This window comes from Phacochoerus africanus, chromosome 3, assembly GCF_016906955.1.
Source record: "Phacochoerus africanus isolate WHEZ1 chromosome 3, ROS_Pafr_v1, whole genome shotgun sequence".
Taxonomy (NCBI): domain Eukaryota; kingdom Metazoa; phylum Chordata; class Mammalia; order Artiodactyla; family Suidae; genus Phacochoerus; species Phacochoerus africanus.
In genome coordinates this window covers 205,676,414-205,697,886 of record NC_062546.1, presented here as the reverse complement: position 1 = coordinate 205,697,886, position 21,473 = coordinate 205,676,414, and the positions used below count along the sequence as shown (strand labels likewise).

Here is a 21,473-nt window from a genome sequence, read left to right as displayed (position 1 = left end):
GACCCCAGGACAGCCACCGTCAGCACTCCAGACACAAGGCAGAACCAAAGCCCATCCTGACGCACGATGGTTGGAAGTCCGTGCTCCATTCTCCTGTTATCTCGAAGCTGTTCTTGCGTTTCTCGCTGCTGATGTTAACTTGTTGCTTCCTTCTCTCTCCCTCTCGGTCCGACGCCCCGGAGTCTGTCCCTCTTGCAGATCTTTGCAGACGGCCTGCCTTGGTCTCAGAGGTTGCTGCTTTTTCATTCATCCTCATTTCTCTCTGCGCTCTTGGCCTTTGTGGTCTTTCTGGCTCCTGGGGGGACGTGCTCAGCCTCGGTGGGTGTGGTGGGTGTTTCCTGGTCCCCACGGTGTGACTGGATCCCCTCCTCCTGCCCCTCTGGCTCCACATCACAGCTCTGCCTCTTGCTGCTCGTGGCTAAAGGGTCTGTGGCTTCCGTCTTGACTCCCCCCCTTGAACCTGAGCTATTTTCAAGGGTGGTGACTGGTTTTCAAGTGAATTAGATTGGGGAAAGGGAGCTAATTGTCATTGTTTTAAGGCAGAGTGACACGGTAACTTAAAGGTGCCTGCTTTGTGGCCTCTTTCCAGGCTTCGTCGTGGCCTAGCGCACTGTCCCTGCCAGTCTGACTGCGACCTCGGAGGACTCGTCTCTTACTGGTGGCTCCCATCCTGGCTGAGGCTGGGTCTCATTCATTTTATTAGTCAACACATCTGTTTCCTAACTTCTCGTAGCCACTGACCTGTGTGTACGTGTTTTAGTGGCCGCACCCGTGGTACGTGGTGGTCCCGGGCCAGGGATTGAAGCCGAGTGGCAGCTGCAGCAACGCCGGCTCCTTTTGAACGCACTGCGTTAGGCCAGGGGTCCAGTCTACACCTCTGCAGTAGTACCCTGAGCTGCTGCAGTTGGATTCTTAACCCAAACCCACCGTGCCACAGCAGGAACTCCACTTTCAGCTTTTAAAAACAATCTGCTTCGTCTTGTCTTTCAGCAAATGTTGGAGGTGATCAGTTCTGTGCTGCCCCCCTGCTGCCCAGTCTAGAGCGTCTCTGATCTTAGCTCTAAGGCTTTTCCCATCAACCAACCATAGTTAGCCGTACGCATCTGTTGATTGGTTTCTTTATTTAGCACTATTGACTACATCCACATTTCCCCTCCTTTTGGGAAATTTTTAATGAATTGGGGGGACTCATGACAGTGCAGTTTGAGAGGATGGGGTTTGAGATGTCGGCACCTGGGCTCTTGGGGCTGTGCGTTTGCAGTGTCAGGTAGGGGAGAGCTGTTGGAAGCCACGGACTTGAGTGAGTTTTCCTGGGAGCGTGCTGGGCTCGGGCGCAGGCCAGGTTGTAAGACATGCAGCTGGAGGGATCCAGGAGAGGAGGGGAAAGGGGGTGCCCAGCTCTTGGAGCCACAGCGGGGGCAGGGAAAGGCAGGGATGGGGCGGCTGGGCTGCAACACTTTGATTGTGGAGGAAGATGGCTGCACGCAGCCACATGGGGTCACTGGTGACCCGTTTCCTTGGAGCGGGACTGGAGCTGGAGGGAGAGCGTGTGAAGGGAGGGGGCCGTGAGGGTGGCCGGGGACAAGGCGCCCTGTTCAGGAGGCACAGCTGTGGTCAGGGGTGTTGGCAAAGTGGGCATAGCCGGCAGGGAGAGTGGGTGTGTAGGGTGGGGACCGGGGAGCAGCCATCTGCTGGGGTGGCCCAGAGGAGCTGAGCCATCGGGCCAGAGGCACGTCAGAGGCAGGTGCCGGCCCTCTGCTCCGGGCTCCCAGTGGAGGGAGGGGGCGCCACAGCCCCACCCGAGGGCCCTGTGATGTCTTCCTCAGAATGACGGCCCTCAGGAAGGTTCCTAGTGTGCTTATGACTTTTCGGTCGTCAGTGAAGGAATCTTTTGGTTGTTTTCAGGGACTTTATGTGGAAGGGACTGTGCCCATGTTTATTCAGTCCCCTTTTTGGGGGACAGAAACCCTGCAACAGCATCTGGGCCAGTGGCCTCCAGAAAGCTGGTGCTTGTTGGCGTCCCCACGGGTGGGGTTCTCTGATTTCAATCCTGGGTCAGCTCTGCCCAGAGACAGGGCTGGCCCACCTGGGAGCCACTGAGGACAAAGGCTTCAGTGTACCCTCCCTGTCCCCTGCCTGTTGTTGCCACCTCCCTTCTTGATGTAACGAGGCTGTCCACTGTCACCTGTGATTCAGCCATTCCCTCAGTGCAGCCTTTTTTTTTTTTTTTTTTTTTTAATTAAAATTTTTTTTTTCTTTTTAGGAGTTCCCTTTGTGGCTCATAGGTTAATGAACCCGACTAGGATTCATGAGGGACCTGGGTTTGATCCCTGGCCTCACTCAGTGGCTTAAGGATCTGTCATTGCTATAAACTGCAGTGCAGATTGCAGACAGGGCTCAGATCCTGCATTGCTGTGGCTGTGGTGTAGGCCGGTGGCTACAGTTCCAATTTGAACCCTAGCCTGGGAGCCTCCATGTGCCACGGGTGGGGCTCTAAAAAGCACGCACACACAAAAGTTTTCTTTTTAGGGCCACACCTTCAGCGTTTATCAATGTCCTGATGCTCTCGTTTCATCTGTATTTTTGCCGACTCCCTACCTTCCACAGTATTTTTTGATGAATGGATTTTTTTTTAAGGAAAGTTTGTTTTTTTTTTTTGTCTTTTTGCTATTTCTTTGGGCCACTTCCGCGGCATATGGAGGTTCCCAGGCTAGGGGTCCAATCGGAGCTGTAGCCACCGGCCTACACCAGAGCCACAGCAACGCGGGATCTGAGCCGAGTCTGCGGCCTACACCACAGCTCAAGGCAATGCTGGATCGTTAACCCACTGAGCAAGGGCAGGGATGGAACCCGCAACCTCATGGTTCCTAGTCGGATTCGTTAACCACTACGCCACGTCGGGAACTCCTAAGGAAAGTTTTAGGTGGACAGAAAGTTCAGCAGGTAGAATGGGGAGTGTACCCTCCCCCGCCCCCAGTTTCCTTCAGGGACTGTTACCACTTGTGTTGGTTACAAGTTGTGAACCCATGCTGATGTGTCAGCTAAGTTCCTACCTTACACTCGTTACAGTATCCCTTAGAAATAGACATTTCTGTAGCAGTTTCACTGCCCTGAGAATTGCTCTGCTCTACCAGTGCATGCCTCCCCCCAGCCCCTGGCAGCCAGTGATGTTTAGACTCTCTGTGTAGTTTCGCCTCTTCTAGAGTGTCTCACGATTGGCAGTGTGGACCGTGGACTAGAACAAGTGGCCTTTGCAGGTGGCTTCTTTCACTTGGCCACGTGTATTTAAGTTCCTCTGTCTTTTTAAAGCTTATTTCTTTCTTTATTCCTTCCTTCCTCTCCTCCTTCCTTCCTTCTTTCCTCCCCCCTCCCCTTTTTTTTGGCTGTCCCGAGGGATATGGACGTTCCTGGGCCAGGGATTCAGGCAGGGATTGAATCTGAGCCGCAGCTGTGACCCAAGTTGCTGCAGTAGGATTCTTAACCCACCTTGCCACATGAGGAACTCTAGTGGGTCATTTCTTCTTCTTCTTTTTTTTTTTTTTTTTTAGGGCCACATCCGTGCCATACAGTGGTTGCCAAGCTAGGGGTCGAATCGGAGCTGCAGCTGCTGGCCACAGCCATGCAGGATCTGAGCTGTGCCTACAGCCTACACCGCAGCTCACGGCAACAGTGGATCCTTAACTCACTGTGCGAGGCCAGGGAGGGAACTTCCTGTTTTAATTCTTTAGGTAATAAATGTGAAATAGAAATGGTTCAGGAAGATGAATTTTTCCAAAACCAGGAAAACTCAAAGATGTGTTGCGGAGAGGAGGTGGGGAGGGAGACGGGGTGCGGCTTGTGGAGGTGGGGGAGGGAGACGGGTGCCTGATGTATTCTCTCTCTGTTCTGTTAACAGCATCTTGCAAAACAGGCATTTTTACTTTCAGTGACGTCCACCCATCAGTTCTTTTCTCACGCAGCTCCTGCTTTTGGTGGCGTGTCTGCAACCTCGCTGCCAGATGTGAGGTCACACAGATCTTCTCCGATGTCGCCCCAGAGTTTTGTGCTCCAGAGCGTTCCGTTTAGGTCTGTGATCCATCTTGAGTTAACTTTGGGGAAGGTGTCTCCTCATCCACGGTTTCTACTCCATCTGTTGAACAGACTGTTCTCTCTGGCGTTGCCTTTGCTCCTTTGTAAAAAAAACCAGTTGCCTGTATCTGTGTTGCTTTGGTTCTGGACTCTGTTCTGTTCTACTGATTGATGAATCCATTTTTTCACCAGTACCATGTCTTATTGATTATTGTAGCTTTTTCAGCAAGTCTTCTTTAGGCCACGCCAGCGGCACGTGCAAGTTGCCCGGCCAGGAATCAGTCTCGAGCCGCTGCGGCGACAGTGCCAGGTCCTTAACCCGCTGTGCCACCAGGGAACTCCTAGTGCGTCTTGAAATAGGGCACTGGGAGCTCTGCAGGGTCATTTCCATCAGGGCGGTGCTGGCCGTGCTGAGACTTTTGCTGGAGATGGTGCCAAATCCACGGGAGAAGCGGGGAAGATGCGCACATCGTAACGATGTCGAACCCTCCAGTCTAGGGCCGTGGACACCCTTCCACTTATTTAGACCTTCTAATTTTGTTCCTCAGAATTCTGTAGTTTGCCTCATATATCTTTACATATTGTTAGATTTATATCTAAACAGTTCTTTCTTTTTTGGTGTAAGTATAAACGTTGCTACATTTTTAAGTTTAGTGCTGGCCTCAGGAACACAGCCGCCGTGTACTTCCACCTGGGGCCCTGCAGCCTTGCTGGGAGGACTTACCAACTCCTAGAGTTTCTGTGGCTTCTGTAGGGTTTTCCTCTAGATGGCCATCTTCTCTGAGAACAGAACAGAGACCGTTTTATTTTTTGGTCCCACTCTGTGTACCTTTTATTTCCTTTTCTTGTAGCACCACCTGGGACTTGAGTTCATTGCAAGATGCGAGTGGCAAGGGGCATCCTTGCCTTGTTCCTGATCATAGTAAGGAAGCTGGCAGTTGCCCACCATGGGGCTGGCACTAGCACTGGGGTTTTTTATTCGTTTGTTTTGTTTTCTTAGGGCCACACCCAAAGCATATGGAGGCTCCCGGGCGAGGGGTCGAATCAGAGCTGCAGCTGCCGGCCTACACCACAGCCACGCAGGATCTACAGCTCACGGCAATGCCGGATCCTTAACCCACTGAGCGAGGCCAGGGATCGGACCGCGTAGCCGGGTCTGTAACCCACTGAGCCACAAGCGGAACTCCCTGTGGAGAGGTTTTTTTATCATGAATAGGTGTAGGATTTTTGTCACTTTTTCTGCATTTGTTAATATGGTCCCAGGGGTTTTCTTTGGCCTGTTGATGTGGCAGTGTATAGAAAGCTGAACTGGCCCTGCGGTCTGGAGTGAACCCACCTGGTTGTGATATTCTGTTTTTTACAGTGTTAGATGCCGTTTGCTCCTGCGAAGGAGTTTTGCGTCTGTGGTCATGGGAGAGATTGATCTGTGCTCTGCCTTTCTCGCAGTGTCTCTGGTTTTGGGGTGTGTTGGGATAATGCTGGCTTTGTAGATTGAGTTAGGATGTCTTCCTTCTACTTCTGCCTTCCAGAAAAGATTGTAAAGAAAGGGGGAATTTATTCCTTAAATGTTCGGTAGAGTTCACTGATGTTCTAGAAACCCATCTAAGCCTGGTGTTTTCTGTTTTGGTAGGTTATTGCCTGTTAATCCCATTTCTCAAATTGATGTAGGTCTATTCAGGCTATCCATTTCTCCTTAAGGTTTGGTAGTCTGTGTCTTTTAAGGCGGTGATCTATTTCACCTAAAGTAGCAAATTTGTAGGCGTAGAGCGTTTCATGGTATTCCTTTATTAGCCTTTTAATGCCCGTGGGATTAGTAGTGGTGATCCTCTTTTGCTTTTGCTTTTGGGGGCCACACTCAAGGCATACGGAGGCTCCCAGGCTAGGGGTCGAATCGGAGCTACCTTAGCTGCCGGCCTACACAGCCACAGCAATGCAGGATCAGAGCCGAGTCTGCAACATACCCTACAGCTCAGGGCAATTCGAGATCCTTAACCCACCAGTGAGGCCAGGGATTGAACCTGTGTCCTCATGGATGCTAGTCGGGTTTGTTTCCACTGCGCTACAGTGGGAACTCTGTGATAAACCTCTTATTCATGCCATTGGTAATGTGTGTTTTTGGTCCTTTTTTTTTCTTAGTTAGCTAAGCTAAAGATTTGTCAGTTCTATTGATCTTTTTTGGGGGAAGGGGGAACCTTTGATTTTGTTGGTTTTAATTTCACTAGTTTCTGCTCGAATTTTAGTTTTTCTTTTCTTCTGCTTGCTCCCAACTTGATGCTCTTCTTACTCTATTTCCTTAAGGTGGAAACCTAGATTTTTTGTTTGTTTGTTTGTTTGTTTTTTGTTTTTTTTTAGGACTGCCCTCGTGGCATATGGAGGTTCCCAGGCTAGGGGTCCATTCGGAGCTGTAGCCTCCAGCTTACAGCACAGCCACAGCAACACTGGATCTGAGCCTTGTCTGTGACCTACACCACAGCTCACGGCAATGCCAGATCCTTAACCCACTGATCGAGGCCAGGGATCAAACCCACGTCCTCATGGATGCTAGTCGGGTTCGCTAATGGCTGAGCCACGATGAGAACTCCTAGATGATTAATTGCAGATATTTTTTCTTTTCCAGTTTACGTGCATTCAGTGCTGTGCATTTCTCTCTAAACAGGGCTTTTACTGATTCCCACAAAATGTGATAAGTTGTATTTTCATTTCCATTTGATTTAAGTAGGTTTTTTTTATCTCTCCTGAGGCTTTCTTCTTGACCCACTTTTTACTTAGAAGTGTCTTGTTTAATCTCCAAGTATTTGGGGATGTTTCAGCTCTCTTGCTGTTACTGATTTCTAGCTTAATTCCACTGTGGTCTGAGAGCATAGTTTATGTGATTTCTGCTCTGTTAAATTCGCTAAAGTGTGTGTTATGGCCCAGAATGTGGTCTGTCTTGGTGAATGTTTCTTGTGAGCTGGAGCTTGAGAAGAATGTGTGATGTAGTGTTAGTCGGGGTTCTCTAAGAAATAAAGCCTGTAGGGGTGTGTGTGTGTGTGTGTGTGTGTGTGTGTGTGTGTGTGTGTGTGTATACATGGAGACTGGTGAGTCCTCTAAGTGCAGGATGCTGATGAGTTTGCCCATGGAGACAGAGGGTTGGGGGCTGCAGGCCCTGTAGAGCATGAGGCTGGCGGGCTCCTCGGCCTCACTGACACAGTACCTTCCCCTTTATTTTGAAGGGTGATTTCTTGGGGTGTAGAACTCTGGTTTCCTGCTTGCATGTCTTCTGAGAGGGTCTACTGCAGATGAGGGTTTTCCCTCTGGCTTCTTTCAAGACTCTCTTGGTCTCTGGTTCTCTGTAGTCGAGTGGGCTATGCCTGGATGTGGATTTTTTGGTGTTTATTGTGCTTGATGGTCTTTGAGCTTCCTGGATCTGTGGTTTGGTGTCTGTCTGTAATTGTGAGATGTTCTCAGCTATTCTTACTTCACATATTTTTCTTTCCCTCCCCTCCCTTCTTCTGTTCTCACTGTGCATATGTATCACTTTTAGGGTGCGATTCCCTGATGTTACGGGGGTTTTCCCTTGTTCTTTTTTCTCTTTGCGTTTCCGTCGGGAACGTCTCTGTTCCTCTGTCTCCAGGTTCCCTGATCCTCCCAGCGGCGCTGGCCGTCAGTGTCGCGGTTCTTCGCCCACACTTCCTCTCTTCCTACGTCGCTCTTAGGGTCTCTTCTTGCACTTTTCCCATCAGAGTCCTTGGCATTGTGATCACGGCTGTTTCCAACCCAAGTCTGGTCATTCCAGAATTTCCACTGTATCTGAGGTTGTGTCTCTTCAGACACTTTTTCTTGCCTTTCAGCCTTGTAATTTCTTTGGAAAGGCAGGCATGTGTCATCGTAGAAGCTGAGGCAGGTGGGCCTTTGCTCCAAGTGTCAGTGCACCTGACAAGTGGTTGGGCTGCATCCAGTCTCCTCTGTAGCTGCAGCGGTACATGCCAGGGCTTCGGATTCCTCCGATGTCCTTATTTTTTTTGTCTCCCCTGTTGTCTTTGGGTTTCTCAAAAGACTCCTTTCATGGAGTCTGTGCCTTGGGCCATTTGCCCCTCTAACCCTCCTGTTATGTGGGAGCCCTGAGGAGTGCTCTGGGGGAGGGAAGCTTTTTATAATCAGAATTAAATTTCAGTCTTTCAGTAGCCTGTGTTCCTGGGCTGCGCCCTCCAGAGGGTTTCCCCCCTTTCTTTCCCCTCCCTTGGGTGAGGGAAGGCTGGCGGGCTGGACTGGAGAAAGGCCCTCCCCCAGGTGAGACGAAGCTGCGGAGGACAGGCCTTTGTTTTGGAGAAAGCCCTGGGCTTATTTCTGTGGAGTTTTCCTTCCTCTCCCTTCCCAGGGGCTGGAGGTGATTTTGTTCCTTGGCTTTGCATGGTGAGAACGTGGTAGGGTTCTTGGAAGTGAAACCCATGAAAGTGTGGGGCCCCTGGGACTGCAGCCCCCCGGAGACCCTCACACCCAGGCTTCGCCCGCTCAGCCCCAGCCTCCTGTCCCAGCAGGCTTCCCACAGCAGCCTCGCCAGCAGTTTCTGCTCCAGGTGAGCAGACCTGTGATGTCAGCCTCTCCCCGGGAGACCTCTTTGCCTCACCTCCCTGGGGGGGTCTGAGGAGTCATTATGGGCACTTCTTCCAGTGTTTTTCTTGCTGTGAAGGAGGACTTAAGTCCTCTAAGCTCTGGGCATCAGGGCTGAGTGGAAGCCCCTCCCTGTGAGGATCAACGTGGTTGTGGCTGGGGTGCAGGAAGGCTGCTAGTTTTAGCAACTCCCACCTTCATAAATACACTTCTGTTTCAGTGAGCTTTTTTGTTTGTTTATATTCTCGTCCATCGTGGTCTGATCCAGGAGATTGGGTACCGTTCCCTGTGCTGTGTGGCAGGACCTCGGTGCTTCTCCATCCTAAATGTCATAGTTGGCGTCTACTGACCCCAAGCCCCCTCCCCCTTGGCAACCGCAGGCGTGTTCTCTCTGAGCCTGCTTCTGTTCTGTACGTAGGTTTATTTGTGCTGTATTTTATAAATTCACTTACTTTTTCAGTTGAGACTTTTAGATTAACTAGATAACCAACGATAATATTTATCTGCAAATAGTAACTGGCCTCTTTTTATGTCTTTTTGTATTTTGTAGAAAATTTGCTCTATTTTTTGTCATCTCTTTTTTCCCAGGATGTGCGTGGGTGCCTTTCCATTTCATGGGTGATAAAGTGAGGGCTTTGCTGTCATTTTAAAAGAATAGCTTCCCTGGAGTTCCTGTTGTGGTGCAGTGGAAACGAATCCAACTAGGAACCATGAGGTTGCGGGTTTGATCCCTGGCCTCGCTCAGTGGGTTGAGGATCCGGCATTGCCGTGAGCTGTGGTGTAGGTCGCAGACACGGCTCCGACCTGGCGTTGCTGTGGCTGCGGCTGTGGGGTAGGCCGGCAGCTGTAGCTCCGACTGGACCCCTAGCCTGGGGACCTCCATATGTCACGCGCACGGCTCTATAAAGCCAAAGTCAAATAAAATAGGGAAGAGCTTCCTCTGGTGTGTCAGTCGGGGCCAGCCAGACTCCCAGTGCCAGCACTAGGCAGGGGACCAAGTGCTCCACCCCGCTGTGCTGTGCGGGTGGTGTCATTCTCAGAGCCTGGTGAGGACACTTTGTGTCCCCAGTGGAAAGCAATTTGTGGGTGGGTGGCCTGGGAGGGAGCTGGCCCCAGGTCCCAGTGGACGTGTCTGCTTGTTTCCTGCCATGGGGTCCTGGTGTGTCGGCCAGCAGGCCTCAAAGGGACCGAGGCGGGAGTTTCCAGAGTGACTGTTCCAGAAAGGCCTTTGCTATGCCGAGCCCCGTGCTCTGCCCCTGTTGAGCAAGTGGGTTCTCTTGGGTCGCTGGCAGGAGTGGCAGCGGGTGCAGGCCCCACTCCTCGCTCTGCTGCAGACACTCGGGCCAGACTTGACCTCCACGTCCCTCCCAGCTCTAAGACGCCCTCACCTCCTGCCTGCTGTGTCTCCCACGTCTTCCTGGGAAGCCTCTCCTGGCCTGGAACTACAGTTCCCAGAATGCATTCTGCAGGTTTGGCGTTCACTTCCTGCCAAGCTGTTAACAGCCAGGTGCAAACATTTCCCGTGTTTTGGCAGAAAACAACCTTGAAGAACCTTGACGGTGTCCAGAGTTTAGAAAGCTTAGGGATGGATAAGCCTGCACTCACTGTCTGGAACCAAAAAATGAAAATTTAAATTTCTTGGAGAAGATTTAAATTTTTGCTTTTGCATTTTGGTTGAGATCTTCATAAAGGAAAAATGAAATCAGAAGGGGAAAAAGTTCCCTCTTGTCTCAGCTGGTTAAGAATCTGGCATTGTCACTGCTGCGGATCTGGTTATAGCAGTGGCCTGGGTTTGACCCCTGACCCAGGAACTTCCACATGCCATAGGTGCAGCCAAAAAAATAAATAAAAATGCATTTAAAAGAAAGAAAAAAAAGCATGTCTAATTTACTTGAAGAGGTTGAAAGTGGCAAGTAGGTCAGATCTCTTATTTATTATGCTTTCCGTGTGTTTTATTTTTGTTTTCGTAATGAGGCATGATTTGCATAGGGTAAAACACCCCAGTCTTAAGGATGTGGTTTGATGGCTGTGGCGTAGGTATGGGCTCGTGTAGCTTGATGTTAGGAGTTTTGGAGTAACGTGGTCCTTCCCCAGCAGCACTTCAGCCAGACGAGGGGGCCAATGGCCGTGGAGCTGACAGCAGTTCCAGGATGGGTGCCGCCTAGAGGTGCAGCAAGGGGGCCACCAGCCAGCGCCTGCAGGCCCTGGGCTCTGCCAGGCGGGGCAGCCTGGCCGCACCTGCCCACCCCGACTGTTTTCCGCTGCTCTTGTTCATACTGAAGCCCTTGGCAGCGTCCTGAGCAGTGACAGCGCCGGGAGGACGGACTCCGACGTGTTTCTCAGAGCAGAGCCAGCCGTCTCAGGTGCCTTGTGGCGCCAGACCCGGCGCTCGGGGACACGAGGGTCTCCTGGTGTTTGTTGGACAGCCGCTCCTCCTTCCGGAGCAAGTGCTGCATTTCTGTCAGAATCTTCTGGCTTTTAAAGGAAGCATCGTCAGAATTTCCCCGTCTTTTTTAAGATCCCGCCGAGTAAACACACGGTGTCCCCCTCCCCTTTCTTGACTGTGGTAGAGTGTTTGGCACGCCTGCGCCCTGTGGGCCTCGGAAACAGCTGGGGGTTCTGTTTCCAAAGGCCTCCGCGTGGCCTCAGGTGGGCCCGGCCCCTGCAGAGCCCGCGCACAAACCCGCGCGGGGTTGGGTCTCTTAGAGGCGGGGAACTGGGCCTCAGCGCCTCGCCGCTGCCCGCCTGCCCTTCCCTGCCCTTCGCAAAGCGCCCTCCACCCTCGGTTCAAGGGCCTGTGACCGGCTGAGTCCACCTCTCTTCGATGTTCCAACCTGTCCTGCCAGCAGTGTCCACCTTGGCCGTGTGGCCCACACTGTCACCCTCGAGGCCCTGGTCCCCCAGGGACGCCTGTCCCATCCTGCTGCCCTGCCTTCTGTCCTCACCCACCTCGCTGATCTATGGCGCATCTTAAGCCTCCCTCCTCATGTTCCGGTTTTGGCCTCTTTTTTTAGGGCCGTACCTGTAGCACATGGAGGTCCCCAGGCTAGGGGCTGAATTGGAGCTGCAGCCGCCGGCCTATACCACAGCCACGCCACCTCCAAGCTGCATCTGCAGCCTACACCACAGCTCACGGCAACGCCGGATCCCCAACCCACTGAGCAAGGCCAGGGATCAAATCCACATCCTCATGGATCCTAGTCAGGTTCGTTACCACTGAGCCACGCTGGGAACTCCCACGGTTTTGGCTTCTGAATCCTCCTGCAGTCCCCTGGGCCACCTCCCTGGTCCCCATGCCCAGGACTGGTCAGCCCTTCCTTGCACCTCACCAGCTATGGTTTGTGCACCCTGGTTCCCCTGCCTGAACCCCTGCTCCCCTTCGCTCAGACCGGTCCAAGCCCTGTGTTGATTAACCCCGTGAGGTGTAACAGGCATGGCCCAGGCCTGGCTCAGGCCCACCAGCCCCAACCACCAGGACCGGCTGGGCTCTGCATTTGTCGTCAGTCACCCCCTGTGCCCTGAGCTTCCTGTTCAAGAGCTGCTGGGACCCTCCGAGGAGCCCCTTCCCCCGCTCCTCCCAGCTCATCCTGTCCTCCTCTGTCCCCTGACGTGTTCTGCATCTGATTGTAGTCGCTTACAGATACAGACACATCCTCCCTGGCCTCCTGGTGAGCGAGGGTGCGAGGGAACCCCAGGACCATCTGTAATCCGTCTTTGCTCCATGTCCACCACCTTCGGGGTGCAGGGCTTCCAGCAGTCCCAGCTGCCCTGGAGGGACTGGGGGAGAATTGGCCAGGCGGACTTCGCAGGCTCTGGGAGCCTGGTTCTTCTGCTGGATCCACTGTCCCTGCTCGCAAATCTGTGCAGCCAGGGTGCTGTCACTTTCCACCTGCACTTTGCTGGCTTCATGCCCCATGGTCTGTGCACAGGCAGGTCCCCTGCGGCCAGCAGTGTGCAGAGCCCTCAGGTGTGGCCCTCAGGTGTGAGTCCTCAGGGGTTCATCCTCAGGGGTTCCACGTCCAGGGCGGCTCCCTGTGCATCTCAGCACAGAAACTACTCGCTTAGAAACCCCCGGGATGGGGGGCAGCTAAGATTTCTCTTGAGGAGTTCCTGTCATGGCGCAGCGGAAACGAATCTGACGAGGAACCATGAGGTTGTGGGTTCAACCCCTGGCTTCGCTCAGTGGGTTCAGGATCCGGTGTGGCTGTGGCTGTGGCATAGGCCGGCAGCTGTAGCTCTAATTCGGCCCCTAGCCTAGGAACCTCCATATGCCCCAGGTGCGGCCCTAAAAAGACCAAAAAAAAAAAAAAAAAATTAAAAAAAAGTAAAGATTTCTCTTCAGCTCTAGAAGTCACTGGTTGAGAGTGCAGGGGTTCAGTGTGCCACCAGCCTCGCCCTCCTGACCTGGGAGCCGGGCTCACGATGCCAGGAGAGCGCTGTCCCTCCACATGCCCTGTGACTCCAGGCCAAGGCTGTGGCAGCTGGTGGACAGGACAGCCAGGGATGGGGGCCTACACCTGTGCCTATCGTTTTAATTTGAACACCTGTAGGAAGTGGATATTCCACCCTCCAGGTGAGTGTTCTGGCTTTTCTCGGGATACCAGATCTGCACCAGAGGAGGGCCCGTCCCCATAGCCCTGAGGCCAGGAGGTGAGGTGACGCGCTCACCAGGCCCTGTGCTGCTCTGAGTGTCAGCGGATCCGGAGAAAGGCCGTGTCTCTCATTTCTCTTGATGCTTGCTTGTTTTATGGAAGTTCTGCCTCTTCACGTTTTCACTGAGCCGGCGTTTACACCTCTGATGCCCTGGCGGCCGGGCTGGCGGACGCGGGCTGCTTCTAGACACTGGTGCAGGTGGAATCGTGGACTGTGCACTCGTGTGCAGCATCTCTTTAGCGGTATTTTTAGGGGACACTTCGAATTCCTGGTCCCCTTGCATTGTGATCAGAGGTGTGCTGGGAGCTCCTCACGTTTGGGAGCTTAAAGGTTCTGTCTGACCACCTGCAAGGTTGGTTTTCATGAGTCTTTCAGGAATATTCTCTCGTTTCAGCTGCAGAGTTTGCCATGTGTCGCGCAGGTGTGTCGCGCAGGTGTGTCGCGCGGGTGTTCCGTTTCGTGATGTGAGCGTTACTCACTTGGACATGGACGTGCCTCGAGCTTTCCTTTGATTTTTTCCATCAACTTGTGTGTCTTCAGTGCTGTGTTAGTGTTGCTCCCGTGTCTGGTGTGTGTGTTCGTAGTTGTGAGTCTCCGTTGTGACTTCCTGCACCCTTAGCTTTCTGAAGATCTATTCTTTGTCTAGTTGAGTGCGTTTTGGCCTAAACTTTCTTTTTCTTGAAGCGAGGATGTGAAGCCTGCTTTCTTACCGCCTGCGTTTGCCCCACGTACGAAATGCCTTTTCCAGGTTATTGTCCGCGCGTCTCTTCTTCACATCAAGGGTTGGGGGTCTTGCTTTGTGATCCAGGTGAAAAGCTCTTTCTCCGAATACGTGCTGTCGCGTGTGTCTGGGATGAGTTCTGACTGACTGTTCGATAGTGTGCCTGCTGTGTGTCTTGCCCTGCACGGTCTTGGTCAGCCTCGGGGACACGGGCCCGCTATCGGGGACCGGCGGGCCGCCCTGCGCCCTGACCCCCGCCCCTCATGCGGTTCGTGTGCGCAGAGCTCGCACCTGCTTCTCCGGAAGGCGTTTAGTCCTTCCTGCCACCCTCGGTGTCCTTCTTCCCCATCACATCCTCGGCGAGGAGTCACAGGGACAGCCCTGAGCCTTGAAAACTCCTTTCCAGGGCTGTCCAGCGGGAGCGTCACGGGACCCCCATGCCTCCTTTTGTCTTCAACAGCAGCGCGTCGAAGGGGACGTTAACGTCAGTCATTTAACGGTATCGTGTGGAGCGTCGTCACTTGAACACGTAACCAGCAGTACCTAGAAGCTGCTGAGATAGTTTCTGAAATCCCGCGTGTCACACTAGTGGCACCTGTCAGCAGAGCAGCCCCGTTTCCCGGGCACGTGAGGCCGCTCATGGCCGCGGTGGGCAGGTGGGCAGCCTGTACGTCCAGAAGGGCCCTCGGCGCCTGTGTTCTTTCCCTGTGCACTAGTGAGGTGACGCCCGGTGTGGCAGGGGCCCTGCCCTGCTCTCTGCCCGTGCACTTGCCCCTCTGGCATTCCCTTCAGGTGGATGGCACAGTGCATGGCCTTTAGTGGCCGCCTCCCTCTCGCTGCACCCGTTTTCAGTGCCATCCACGTCGCTGTGTCAGAGCTTCTCTCTCGGCCGAGCTCCACTCCATCTGCTCCTTCTGAGGTCCCCTCATCGCTGGAGGCCTTTGGGGTGTCGGCTGTGGGCATCACATTCAGCCCTCGTGTGGCCGAGTTTTCGTCTCTCTCGGGTGGGCCTGCCGCCGTGTTGCTTCCTGCCCTCTCCACCTCCGTCACTGCGTGGGGCCCAGGCCCTGCCGCCACCAGCAGCTGTTTCCTGCAGCCAAGGCCCCGGCCCTTCCAGGGCCCACAAGGCTCTCGTGGCCGCCGTGGTCTCCACACCCCCTCCAGGGCATCCCTGCCCCTCCGAGGAAGCGCTCCCTGTGCCCACCCCGCTTCCTGCTTCTCCCCTGATGTCTCTGAGCGCCCGCCTCCCTCCTGGCCCGTGTGCCTCTGGCCCCGGCTCAGTGATGGCTGGGACTCCGTGTAACCCGCGCGGCTCAGGAGCAGCAGCAGCATCTGCTGGAGCCGGGACTTGAGATTTGGAAGCTTTTGTTCTGTTGTACAAGAGAGTAACTCAAGTCCTGATTTCAGTTTCTTTTGCAGTCTAATTATGACCGTCTCCCGCATCGGAGCTCCAAGGCTGCCGGCCTCACATCCGCACTTTCCACGGGCAGTTGGAAGAGAGCATCGGGTCGGGAAGGGAGTGGGTTTGCACACACACTCCACTCCGACCCAGTTCACACCCCCTCGGGCCCCAGGTGGGGCCGGGCCCAGCATTGGAGGAGCCGCGTCTCCGCCCTCTGGTCCCTGGTCCTCCCTCCAGGGCCTTTGAGCTCCTCTCCTCGGGGTGTCGTCCTCCCAGACGGTGTTCCTCCCTGCGCGCGGGCTCAGGGATTTCAGGACAGGCTGCTTCTGGAACTCTGTCCCATTGCTGTATGGACTGGAAAGCGGGTCTCTTTGCCCCGGCACTTGGGGGTCTGTTGCTAGAACCCACCCATCACGGCTTGGCTTCCTGCACGAGTCAGCCGCCGCCTGCCTCCCTCTCATGCTTTCCCTTTCGTGTTGTTTGCTCTGCTCACATGGGCACACTTGGGTTTGAGGGTGACAAGGCGTGGGAAGTGGCCCTGCTGGGAGGGGCGTCTTGGCTGCATCGGGGAATCAGACCTCCTGTTCCAATGCACCCCCCACCCCGCCCCGCCAGACAAGTCCACTGCACACATGAGGTTCCCCTGAGCCAATTTCTGAAGAGTCGCCCAGCAGCATGTGGTCCACAGCCAGGCTCCACCCTGACGCTCAGCCGTGGGCGTGGGCTTGCCTCCTGGGTGCCCCTGGCCTGCAGTCCCAGGTCCCGTCGCTGGGGCGCTCCCCCGACGCCTCTCTCTTCGAGGCCTTGCTGTCTGTCTCACTTCAGTGACCGTGGGTGCCTTTGTGCCTTCCAGGCTGAAGGGGTTTCCTGGTGCTGTGGGCTAAGACCCAGGCTTCCCCTGGGAAGCTGAGTTCACGGTGGGATCTCGCCTGTCTGCAGAGGGTGCCCTTGGCGCTTTACCTGCCCTGAAACCCTCTGCCCTGCTTTCCTCCCCATCTCAGGCGGGCCTGGGGGGGCCCTGCCAGCCTCCCTGTCCCCCAGGCCCGCTCGTTCTCTTTTCCGGGGAGGGTTCCCAAGCTGGGTCTGGCAAGGTGATGTTGCTAATTGCTTGGCCTTTTTCTCTCCTCTTGACAGGTGGCTGGTGGTGGGTTGATGGTCCCCAGGATTAGGTGACAGCCGCTCGAAAGAGTGCGTGTCCTCACGGAGCTCTGCCGGTACTGGAGGCTGAGCAGGGGACACCGGGCGCTGACCCTCCTCTCTCTGTCCTCAGAGCCCCCCGAGATGAGCCCCGTGCTGGAGCCGCTGTCCTGGATGCTGGGCACCTGGCTGTCGGACCCGCCGGGAGCCGGGACCTTTCCAACGCTGCAGCCCTTCCGGTACCTGGAGGAGGCGTGCATCTCACACACTGGCCAGCCCGTGCTGAGCTTCTCGTAAGAATGCCCGCCCCCTGCCCCACAGGACAAGCGAGAGTCAGGTCGACGAGGGGTGGGGCGGGGGGGGCCTCTTCCAGGAGGTTCCTGAGACAGGCTATAGGTGAAAGTGGTCCTTCCTCATGCTTTTGGAAACTTGGAGCTGACCGCGGAGCATCAGGCTTGTTGATCCAAACAGAAAAGTCAGTGCGCGTGGAGCCCCCCGCGGTCGGGTTCAGGGTCCAGCACTGTTTCTGCAGCGGCTCGGGCAGCTGGTGCCAAGGCTCTGATCCCTGGCCCGGGAACCTCTACATGCGGGTACAGCCAAAAAAGTGCGTGTGCTCGATTAAACCGTCATCTCACGCTGTGTTCCCGCGTGGGAGCCAGTCTCCCCAGGTCTACTGCAGATAGGAGGCCAGGCTTTCCTCTAGGCTCCTGCCCACCCCACCCCCAAGACCCCGCTGAGGCCGGTGGTTCCATCCCTACCGTACAGAAGGCAGGGTCCTCGGTGTGTCTCCCTGTCCCACTCCCTGAGGCTTTTAGACGGAGGGGCCACCGCTGGGGCTCGGCAGGTCGCTGAGGGTCTGTTACCTCATGCCGTTTTGTGTTATTGTTGACTGAATGGACGAGAGGAAAGTCGTATCCTGCATGTAAACCAAAAGGGAAAATTCTGGATAATGCAGAATAACCCACAATAGGGAGTTCCCATTGTGGCTCAGCAGGTTAAGAACTCAGCTAGGATCCATGAGGATGTGGGTTTGATCCCTGGCATCGCTCAGTGGGTTAAGGATCCAGCATGAGCTGTGGTGTAGGTAACAGACATGGTTTGGGTCCAGTGTTGTTGTAGGATAGCAGTTGCAGCTCTGATTCGACCCCTAGCCTGGGACCTTCCATATGCCACAGATGTGGCCCTTGGGGCGGGGCGGGGAGGGGCAAAAAATAAATAAAAAAATAAGCAACCCACAACATAAAGTAGTCTTTAAAGTGTGGGTTATACCCCATTAGAGAAATGTGTGACTAGTATTAATCTCATTTCAGCTCTTGTCACTTGGGTTTTTGACTTGACATTAAAGAAAAGTGAAATAGGATAAAAACATACACCTTTTGGGGAGTTCCCGTCCTGCTCAGCAGGTAACTAATCCACCTAGAATCCATGAGGACATGGGTTTGATCCCTGGCCTCCCTCAGTGGGTTAAGGATCCGACGTTGCCATGAGCTGTGGTGTAGGTCGCAGATGCAGTTCGAATCCCGCATTGCTATGGCTGTGGTGTAGGCTGGCAGCTATAGCTCTTATTTGACTCCTAGCCTATGAACCTCCATATGTCGCAGTGCAGCCATAAAAAGCAGAAAAAAAAAGAAAGAAAATATACATTTTGGTAGATATAATTACGTGGGGGACAGGTCCCGGTAGAGAGGACACCTGTTCCTCCAGACTCCCAGAAGTTCAGCCTTAGCTCCTGCTGTAGCTCCTGCCTCAGCTCGCAGTGCTGGTGACACGGGAGGGTGGCCCTAGGTGGTGAGCCAGTGCTCCCAGGTTGGGACACAGCTCCATGTTCACCACCAGGCATTTGCAGGGATGGCCGGGTGACTAGACACTGCCTTTGGCCTGCTGGCTTGCCCTGCGTCTCTCCATGTGAATTGATCAGACCCCTAGGCAAGATCCTAACTCAGAAGAGGGCTGGCCTGGGGCTCCTGCTGGGGCTCAACGGGATCGGGGGTGTCTTTGCGGTGCCAGGATGCAGATTTGATGCCTGGCCTGGCACCGTGGGTTCAAGGATCTGGCGATGCCGCAGCTGTGGTGAAGGCTGAAACTGTGGTTCAGAGCCGATCCCTGGTCCCAGCACTCTGTGTGCCTCTGGGAGGCCAAAAAAAGAAAAAAAGAGGGAAGACCTGGGGTTTGGGTGGGATTTTACTGTGTCCTGGTCCCGGTCGGGGTTGCAGAGAACAAGGCCCCGGGTCCAGGATCAGGAGGAAGTGGGGACGGGGAGGGCGGGTGGGCGGAGGGGCTTCTGGTGGGAGGTGGGAAGTGGCCCCTGTGTGTCCCTGTTTGAGCAGCTGGGACACTTGCCAGGTGAGAAGAGAGCGTCCGCAGAGCCTGGCACCAGGTGCCTGGAACTCACCTGTCTGCTTGCCCGTCCAGGTTCAACGCCTTCCACCCAGACACCCACAAGCCCCTGCACAGGGAGTGTGGCTTCATCCGCCTGGAGCCTGACACCAACAAGGTGGCCTTTGTCAGCGCCCAGAACACAGGTACGCCCTGGCCCGGCCGCCCGGCCTGCCCTCCACCTGCACGTCTGTGAGCCAGCCAGGGCGTGGCCGCAGGTGAGGCAGGCTCTGCCTCCCGCTTTCTTAGTGGCCTCCCTCCCCTCGGCTGTGGTCCCATGGGCGCCTCTCCCAGGAGCCGTCAGGCAGGCGGGCCAGGGGAGCCGCCCTGCCGGAGCAGGCTGACTGCCTCGGGGTTTCCTGTGTGGGTGGGGCCCTGGGAGAGACCAGCCAGCCGCTGTCCAGCGAAAGTTCTGCCGGCAAGTCCACTCTGCCCCCAGGGGGGAGTCGATCCTGAAATAGTTAACCAGGTTCAGGAATCAGAAACTGCCCAGACCTCGGAGGGGCCCCCCGATCCTGCTCCCTGGCTCCGGGAGGGCTCACTTCCCAGAAGAGCCCAGCTCACCGGGGTCGGGGTGGCGGGGGGGGGGGGGGGGTTGGAAATCCGTGGGTTGGGCAGCAGGGGGCGTCCACCTGCCAGGCCCTGTGTCCCTCCCGTCAGATCACCGGGGTAGGGGTGTCATCTGCCCGGCCATAGGAGGAGGTGTGTCTTCCCTCCTGACTCCTGGGGGCTGACTGCAGGCAAGGGGCTACAGTGCTTCGCTGGCTGCAAAGGTCAGAGCTGTCCTCTCCGGGGAGGCCGGGAGCCCCAGAGGATGTGCTGACAGCGCCCCTTGCAGGCATCGTGGAGGTGGAGGAGGGCGAGGTCAACGGGCAGGAGCTGTGCATTGCGTCCCACTCCGTCGCCAGAATGTCCTTCGCCAGGGAGCCCCACGTGGAGCAGGTGAGTCGCCCGGAGGCAGGCTGAGTCCGCCCTCCCCCCTGGCCCGACCTGGGTCCTTCTTCGCAGGCACTGGCGGCCGCGGGTTCAGACGGCCGCGTTCCCACCCTCATTGCACGCGGAGGCCTGGTCCTCTCCTCCTTTACCAGCACTGGCGGTTCAGGCTGGTCTTTTCAGTCTGATAAGTCAAAGATGGTATCTCATTTGTGTTTTATCATTTGTGTTTTAAATTGAACTTATGGGAGTTCCCGTCGTGGCGCAGTGGGTAACGACTCCAACTAGGAACCATGAGGTTGCAGGTTCGGTCCCTGGCCTTGCTCAGTGGGTTGAGGATCCGGCGTTGCCATGAGCTGGGGTGTAGGTCATAGATGCGGCTCGGATCTGGCGTTGCTGTGGCTCTGGCGTAGGCTGGCGACTACAGCTCCGATGGGACCCTTAGCCTGGGAACCGCCCAATGCCGTGGGAGTGGCCCTAGAAGAGGCAAAAAGACAAAAAATAAATAAATAAATAAATTTAACTTTTGAACGGGGTGGGGGCGTCCCCCATGCTCCCGGGTCCTCAGCATCTCCTGTTCGGTAAACTTGGTGTCCGAGGCCACTGCGTCTGTCTGCAGGTTGTCTTCCCTCGCTGACTTACTTAGGAGATTTTCGTGTGCTGCGGATGTTAGCCTGTCGTCTGCTGTGCGTGTGACAGCATTTCTGCGTTTGGTGGCTTTGTCAGCCTGGTTGATGCCATGTTCCAGCACAGGCTGTAAACTTCGCAGCAGCCGCCTCTGGGGGTCTTCTCCTTCATGCTCTCTGAATGTGGCTTCTGGCTCAGGGAGGAGTGTGCTGCTCTGGAACGATGGCTCTTCTTCCATTTTCTCATGTTCTTAAAGCTTTCCTTTGGAGACTGAGACGGTTAGCCTCTCTCAGGTTTGTCTGTACACGAGGTACTGGATAGTTTTCTCTCAGTGGTGACCAGAGACCCTCAGATTTGACACAAAAAATGTTAAGGCACAAAAAGCACCAATGGTAAGAGAAAAAACTGATAACGGAATTTCATCAGAAGTAAAACATCAGGAGTTCCCATCATGGCTCAGTGGTTAATGAATCCAACTAGGAACCATGAGGCTGTGGGTTCGATCCCTGGCCTCGCTCCGTGGGTTAAGGATCTGGTGTTGCCGTGAGCTGTGGTGTAGGTCACAGACGCGGCTCGGATCCCGCATTGCTGTGGCTGTGGTGTAGGCCGGAGGCTACAGCTCCAATTGGACCCCGAGCCTGGGAACCTCCATGTGCTGCGGGTGTGGCCCTAGAAAAGACAAACAGACAAAAAAAAAAGTAAAACATCACAGCGTGTGGTCTGTGTAGCGACTTCCAGTCTTGTTTTGTGCTTCCGGTAGTGTTGACCCTGCAGGACTTGGACACTCCGTGGTAAGGCCAGGGCTCGCGTGCTGCGTAGTTGTGCTGCCCCGTGCACAGCAGCGTAGGGGGCCAGCCATCCCACACCCTGTCCAGGCTGGTCCTCTAGCTCTAGCTGCCCCAGCGTCTGCCAGGTGGCATTTCATCATGGGGTCTCCTGATGACAGATGATGGGGGCTCACCCCTT

At 55.0% G+C, this 21,473-nt stretch overlaps 1 protein-coding gene across 3 annotated transcripts in view; it reads left to right on the top strand.

Moving 5' to 3' along the window:
- The window catches only part of THAP4 (THAP domain containing 4), a 34,250-nt gene that overhangs the window by 4,540 nt on the left and 8,237 nt on the right, over window positions 1–21,473 (top strand). For all 3 annotated transcript variants that reach the window (XM_047774023.1, XM_047774024.1, XM_047774025.1), the window contains exons 3-5: window positions 16,705–16,864; window positions 18,984–19,093; window positions 19,786–19,889. In XM_047774023.1, the coding sequence (XP_047629979.1) occupies window positions 16,705–16,864; window positions 18,984–19,093; window positions 19,786–19,889 (374 nt within the window). The remainder of the gene's footprint in view (window positions 1–16,704; window positions 16,865–18,983; window positions 19,094–19,785; window positions 19,890–21,473) is intronic.